Below are 7,772 nucleotides of genomic sequence, written 5' to 3'. Positions count from 1 at the left end.
GGCGGGGGGGGGGGGGGAATGCAGAAAGTTGGAAACTTTTTCTTCTGATCAGCGAAAACAAATCTCAGAACTCTGAATGAAGCCTTGGGATTGAATAAGATCAAACTGTTTCTTCACTCCGAGAGGATCAAGAACGTTTCTTTTTCTCTCGGTGTAGAGATTTTGAAGGGTATCGTCGGTTTCCAGAACTCAAGAAAAGCTTTAAAATTTGAATCGAAAGCACCTGAAATCTAACATTTAGATATTTAATCAGTTCCGTGCGAGGTCCCGTAGCTCAGTTGGTTAGAGCGTTGGTCTTATGAGCCGAAGGTCGCGGGTTCGAGCCCCGCCGGGACCAGATATTTTTATATTTCTGTAACGACCCATTTTTTCAACCAACGTTAAAATTGTGTCCCCACACTAAACAAATCCGATCAGAAAAGCCCCCCAAAGGCAAAAAAGTCTTAACCAATGTTACAATTATGCCCCAAAGGAACCGAATTTGATCAGAAAAAACCCAAGAAATCCATTGTTTTATCAAGAAAGATTAAAAAAAAAACTCCAATCTTCATCTTTGGTTGCAATGCCAAGACTCGAGAGAGAGAGAGAAGCCTAAACTATATATCCCGGTCTTTGATTTTGTTTTTCTCCATAACTTAGACACCTTATGATGATGATGATGATGATGATGATGATGATGATGATGATGATGATGATGATGATGATGATGTAACATTTTCTCGGTCATCTTCTTTCAATTTCTCAAACTTATTGAGATGGGTTTATATTATAAATAGATACAATGTTTGAATTCTTCTACGGTGTTAAAGTTTACAAGGTTTGAGTTTTCCTGTTGTGTTAAAGAACTATGGTATTCTTAATTAATATACTTCCGAATTTTATTAAAAACAAATTAAATTCTACATTTAAATTCTTTGATTATCAAATAATAATGAGAAGATGTTCCATTAAGCAGTACAGTCCAAAAATGTTGAATTTGATCGGTTCATAACAGGTGCTTGCCTATGATATGAAATCAAAATGTAAGAAACACTATGTTTCACATTGAAGAAGGTAATATATAAAGTATTTACTTTTATAATGTGGTTGTAAATTTTGTTTCTAAACATCACAAAGTTGCTAACGATCCAATTATGTTATGGAAACAATATATATTTATATCATTTCAAACTCAATATTTTATACATGGTAAAAAAAATAATCTCATTCACAATGAAATAAATTTTTAATTGACATTTGATGTAAAAATAAATGCAACTATGAGTTGATTAATATCGTATTTTGATAATTTAATTTATATATATATATATATATCAATCTTTTCCATGGGAAATGATATGCTTTTTCTTTCTTGGTTCTTTGTTTGGTGTGAATCCCACACGTTTTGACGATGCTTCTTCACATAAAAGCAAATAGCTTTTCAACTTTCTCCAAAAACCTCAATCTTTATATGGTAAAGTAAAGTGTTTTGTATAGCAAAAGGTCAGATTCAGAAACCCATATTCCTTTCTGTTTATTTTGGATCCAATTTCCTTTGTCTTAAAAAAAATTATAACTGCTCAATTTTTATATTTATTTCAATTTGACTTTCGTTGATAAAAATGTTTTTATGTTCGATTAATATTTGGTTTTTTTATGGTTTAAAAAATGATGTCCAATTGTTTTTTATATCAAATTCAATTTAAATACAAAATACAATTTATGTCATTTAGGGGTGTAAAACGAGCCGCGGCTTACGGATTGGCTCACGAATCAATCCATATTTTTTCGAGTTGGATTCAAAATATTTGAGTTCAGAAATATATATATATATTTTTTTTATTTTTATATATTTTAAAATATTTTTACTACTAATTTGTTTTGTTTAAATTTTTAATTTTTTTATTATATTTTAAATATTAAAATTATTTTTACGCCTCTAATATCATTTGATGCGATGGATCTTTCACCTTCTCTCATTTGCACAACCATTAGCTGGAGATTCGTGGGGAAGAATAGAGATGACCATTTTGATTATTAACCGAAAAGTCAAATCACATCAAACCGAATCGAATCTGATATAATAATCGAACGGTTATGATTTTTCTAAACCGAAAAATCGAAATCAAACCGGTTAAAAAATAATAGAGAACCGATAATGTTTTAAAAAAATGAGTTTTTTTACAAAAAAAAAATGAATTCGAATCGAACCAAAGTTTATATAAAAACCGAATATCTATAGTTTTTCTATAATCGAATCGGAATATAATTGAATCGAATCCGAAACGAAACCCGAAATGAACACACTTAAAAAAGGTGTTTCATTTCTTCCAAAAAAAGAACAAAAACAATTAAAAAGAGAGAAAAACAAATAGTTTCTTCTACAATTGGATTTTCAGTGAAGGAACAACCCTCTACTCACCACTGTTCATGGAAAATGACTGACTTCATCATCATCTATATGCCATGGGGGGCCATGAAAGGATGTGGTTTAACAACAAAAACAAAGACCAATGATTGTTCCGATTTCCCCCTTTTTGCTTGTCGAGACAGGAAGCTTCGGATCATGGAGACAGTTAAAATAATTTAAAAATAGATTCGAAAATCCAGTTAAAAAAAAGAAACAGAGGAGAGACAACTTGCATCACCTACATGGTGGGAAATCGACACAACTGAAGAAACTGAACCCTAAAGTCCCTAGCTTTGTCCCCCCCAATCTGGTGTCTGGCTACGGAATCTAGGAACACCTACTCTCTCTTAATTTATTCACCAAATCTCCCAATCTGGGTCAAGCCAAAATTAAGATTTCTATTGACGACACCTACTCTACTTGAGGAAAAGCATCAAACCCACATAAAATAAGAGGGAAAGTTTGAATCTTTGGCGGCTGCGGTATCACAAAGGTTGAACACAAACAGAACACAGGGGAACAGTCGAATTTCCAAAATGTCAGGCAATGTGGCAAACAGGACGATGATGATACAACACAGCTTCAGAAATGATAAACAACATGTGAATTTGGCCGTGGCTAGACATTACAAGAAAACAGAGGTTGTACAGGTACAAGACGATATGAATTCCAAGGACAGGATTCCGAAAGAAGAACCTGAAATTGCAGATCAGATTGCTTCTTCTTCTTCTTCCTCCTCCTTTCCTTGGTTAAAAGGCCATTAAATCCAAAACAAATGCAAATCGATCCCTCCCACGCAAATCTTAGCAGATTCAGAACGGCTGTCCTGAAATGTTAAGTTCGGTGAACAGGAATTCAAGATTGTGAATTTTGATGAACAGAGTGAATAAAAGGACGGATTTGGGAAATGGGGTTTTGAAGATCGAACCTGGAAGTAGAAGAAACCGTTTTAAGACCGGCGGGGCTTTTTTTTTTTTTTTTGCAAAGTTTTTGGATCTTGTCAATGGCGAGAAACAGAGGAAGCAGAGGACGGCTTGTTGGTGATACTGTCGTGCTCCTCTTCTTGGCCCTGAATCCGTGCTGGAATTCGAAAACCGGAGAATTCACCTGTTTGGGAACCGAATCCGATTCCAGGAATCGCCGGCTGGTGAGGAATATGGTAGTGGAGATCATCGATGTGGTGATGATGAGGATCAAGCCAAGCACGGATCATGGGCGTGTTAATGGACTGAAGGGGACCCCTCTGAGAAGAAAACAGCTGGCTATGGCTGCACACTGACACTGGCTGAAACGGTGTCGTCGCCGGCGGAGAAGCAAAGACAAACTCTCCTCCTCCTCCTCCTCCGCCGGTGTCTGATACTCCGCCGCTGTTCCAAGCCACCAGTCTCTGCAACCTTCCGATTTCCGAAGATTGGTGGTGGCTGTGTTGGTGGTGTGACTGCTCCCACGGAGAAGTCGATGCGTCGAATCCTAGTGGGTGGTTTTGTCCGGCGAAGAGAAGTGGCTCCGTCTGGTGGGTGCGGTGATTATGGTGGAGGAGCAACGGCGGAGGATCTTGGAAGGATTGAAGCGAGAGCCGAAGATCTTGGCTCTGGCAAAAAGATATAGTTTTCAGAGCCTCCGTCGAAGCACACGCGCCGCCGCCGCCCACCGGGAAAAACGACTTGATAGTGTCGGCTATCGAATCCGAGTCCAGCGACGCCGGAAGAAATCCCAACCCGTTATCTTCTCCGGCAAAACCTACCACCGGAGCACCGAACTGACCCTCATGCGTCAATGAAGGCGGCGGCGGTGGCTGCGGAGGCGGGGAAGCTTTGGCTTTGGCGGCTCTTCTGGGCTTGGCGTTGCGAAGGGTCTCGGCCGGGTTCCATGGCGGAAGCTCGGCGAGCTCGTCAATGGAGGTCTTAGCCTTCTTGATGAGCCAATCGACGGCCTTGCTGGGTCGGTCGAAGCCAAGCCTGTCCTGAACATCGTAGAACTGAATCGCGGTGTGCGCCGACAGCCTCACGCGACGGTCACGTGGTCCCTTGGCCGTACAAACCTTGCTGTGACGGTCCTTCCTCCCCGTAGACCGTCGACGGTGGTAGAGGCCGGTGGTTGTTGAGGATGGCGGCGGAGGAGTCGCCGTCCACCATTGATGGATCATATTGGGGCTCACCGTCGTCGTCGTCATCTGTATGGTCCCGGCGGCGGCGGCGGCGGTGGTCGTTGCCCGCCGGAGAATCCAGAGTCACTCTTTTCAATCCAATGGCTTCGACTCCCACATACTGCCTCCGCTCCGACCCGACCACACTCAAAAACCCTAACCCTAACACCTTCGCCAACTCGAACACCCACCAAAAAAAAAAAGAGAATCTATTAGACCCAAAAAAAAAAAGCTCAAGAAGAGAGACGACACAACGACAAAATCGGTCAAGAGGAAGATGAAATCACGAAATTTCCAGCCTAACCCATGTCTAAGAATCTCTTATTTTCTTTCCTCTTCTCTCTATTTCTTCTTCCTTGGTATCTGTACTGAAAACAATTGCAGAGAAGCCGACCAAACAGATGAGGAAAAGAACAGAACGGAGGAGAGAGAAAGGGAAGGGGAAGTGGTGTGCAATTAACCAAACAAGAATACAGACAAAACCCAGAAAAAAAAAAACAAAACCTCTTTCAAAATTACAGCAAGGAGTAAAATCAAACTGTATATACGATTTAGTGAGATATTTATACAGGAAAGACAAAAAAAAAAAGGTTGGGACAGATGATGATGATGACGCCACTGACAAGGGTGACAGTGTTTGGTCATAAGAGAGTGTAAAAGATCTCTATGATCTCATCACTTCCCTTCTTCATCTCCATCTTCTCTTAGGACACTTCAGCACTCAGTGAGAGAAAAAAAAGCTATTTTATAAGAAAAAGTTCTGATTTCTGTGAATATAAAAAAAAATAATAATAATTAGAATATATATATATATATATATATATATCTGAATTTGTCAAATTTTTAAAAATAAAATACCAATTTTATTTTTATTTTTTAAAATCCGAACTTTAAAACTAATGTTTAAATCTTTGTAAACTAAATTAAATTTAATTCTATAGACAGATATAGCAATTCAAAAAATGATTTGATAATTTTTAATTCGTCCATATAGTAAATGACATGACAATATTTTGTCAAAATCAAAATTATCACGTTCGAATTATCATATCAGTATATAGGATTAAATGTAATATAGTTTATAAAATTTAGGTTTAATTTAAGTATATATTCAAAGTTCAAATTTAAACAAAAATGAAATTTTATTTTAAAGAATTCGACAAATTTAAATATTAATCTTCTAACTCTCCTATATTAAAATAAATCTTAGCTTTTAAATGGGTAGAAAAAAGTCTAGACTTTTTTTATTATTTAATATAGAAGAAATTTGGACTCTGTTATTTTTTTTTTCTTAGGATTACCTGCTTTGGATCCATTAGATATATAATCAAAATTATAATGTTTACTTTCTAATGTCTGAATATCTTATGGGAACCATAACACATATTTCCTGTTTTCTGTGCACTATTTAATTCATGGCATAGTTCCATATAAAGAATAAAAATTATTTTAAAAAAATATAGATACTCAATATATAAAGTGAAAAATAAAATACCCAATATAGTATATAGTTTTCATTAATCTATGGTGTTGGTTCATTCATTCAACCTTTTTGAGCTGTCAATTCTTTTGCGATTGAATATTGGAACATAAATAAAGAATAGTCCACGATGCTCCACTACATTATAGTATAGGCTTTTTCTCAATACTGAAATAAAGAATCCATATGCATAATAATTAAATAAATTAATAATTTTATGATATTAAATATTGTAAATGGGGGGTGTGGTGTGTCGTGTGTGGCGGTTGAAACATATATGTACGGTAGAGAGAAAAAAAAAAACATGTATAGTGTGACAGGAGCAGTGATGGATATATCCCTTTCTACATGGCATGCCACATTCACAGCTTCACTGAGAGTGACACGTTATTATTATTATTATTATTAAAATCACAAATAAAATATCTAAATTTTTATAAAAACCTCTTATGAATATTTTAATTATAAAATTTTTATATAAATACTGAAACTTTTTAAAAATCATATATAAACAAAAAAAAATTCTAAATAAATTCAAATTTTAGATATTTTTTAATATCTAAATAAAAATAGTTAATATCATTAACGGATTTTGGATTTTTTTAAATTTTTTTAAAAAAATATAAATATTTATATAGGATTTTACAAAAAGTTTAGATATTTATACGAAAATTTTATAATTTATATATTTATATGAAATATTTATAAAAATTTAAATATTTATATCCGATTTTCCATTATTGTTATTGTTGTTGTTGTTACTGTATAAACCTAGTGAACACACTAAACAATTGGGCCAAACTAATAAATAAATAGACAATGTAAAGAGAATATATGTCATCCCACGGTTGCATCTAATATTAAATATACCTTTTCAAGTATATATAGTTAAAAGAATTTGTAACATACTTATATATGTTTATACACATAATCCGTAACTATGTTTATAAGTATTTATATATGTTCTAAATATTCTTTTATTACGATGGTTATACCCTAAATAATATATTCTTTCATTATAGTACAATAAATTATATAATTGATAATTATAATAACATTGTGAATAGATGTCATCCATCACACACACACACACACATATATATATATATATAGTACGTTTTTTAATTGCCCATTTGATATTTGTTTATAAACAAAATTATTTTGACGCATGTCTCAGGTCCCATATTTGTTTATAAACAAAATTATTTTGACGCGTCTCAGATCCCCCACGAAAAACTCCATAGAGATTTGCCCTTCGCGCATTGAGAAGGACGCTTAGTCCACACTAATTTAAAATTATAATCCTCCCTATCGATTATACACACATATATATATATATAACTAATTTGTATCCAGTATCACTAATTATGAGATTATAAATTTATTTTTGTTCCGTGGTAGGGTAAGTATAGTAAAGATATAACTATATGTTTAGTACGTAATATCAATACAGTATTCTTAGATGATAAAAATCTGATATTTAAGAAAACTCGATTGTATATATAAATATATAAGTATGTAAATTCAATGACATAGTGAGAAAGAATTTCGGTCACTATTTAAAAAGAAATAAAACACATATTGAGATATTTACATGTGTGGTCCTGATATATAAATTATTTCAAGACCTCGATCTTCCAATTCGAAGATATTTATATATATACAAGACCTATATACACGTTTATACGTAGGCGCGCGCCGCCCACACACACACATGAATATATATATATATATATATATATATATATATATATAAC

At 34.5% G+C, this 7,772-nt stretch overlaps 1 protein-coding gene and 1 non-coding gene across 2 annotated transcripts; one reads left to right on the top strand and one right to left on the bottom strand.

Annotated features, from left to right (window-relative positions):
* The first annotated feature begins 263 nt into the window (after positions 1 to 263).
* On the top strand, positions 264 to 337 carry TRNAI-UAU. Its single transcript has one exon. It is a non-coding gene; the product is annotated as a tRNA-Ile (tRNA).
* A 2,546-nt stretch (positions 338 to 2,883) lies between these two features.
* Positions 2,884 to 5,188, bottom strand: LOC104810598 (transcription factor TCP4). The gene is made up of 2 exons (XM_010536943.2): positions 3,318 to 5,188; positions 2,884 to 3,215 (listed from the first exon to the last, which is right to left on the bottom strand). The coding sequence occupies exon 1, from the start codon at positions 4,560 to 4,562 to the stop codon at positions 3,390 to 3,392; it is 1,173 nt and encodes a 390-aa protein (XP_010535245.1). The 5' UTR covers positions 4,563 to 5,188; the 3' UTR covers positions 2,884 to 3,215; positions 3,318 to 3,389.
* Between the last annotated feature and the right edge of the window lie 2,584 nt (positions 5,189 to 7,772).

This window comes from Tarenaya hassleriana, unplaced genomic scaffold (assembly GCF_000463585.1).
Source record: "Tarenaya hassleriana unplaced genomic scaffold, ASM46358v1 Cleome18, whole genome shotgun sequence".
Classification (NCBI taxonomy): Eukaryota; Viridiplantae; Streptophyta; class Magnoliopsida; order Brassicales; family Cleomaceae; genus Tarenaya; species Tarenaya hassleriana.
The sequence above is the reverse complement of the archived record's forward strand: the minus strand, read 5'-3'. Positions and strand labels throughout refer to the sequence as shown.

Coding starts and splice junctions, on each gene's coding strand:
- LOC104810598 (XM_010536943.2), bottom strand. CDS start 4,562: ATGACGACGACGACGGTGAGCCCCAATATGATCCATCAATGGTGGACG.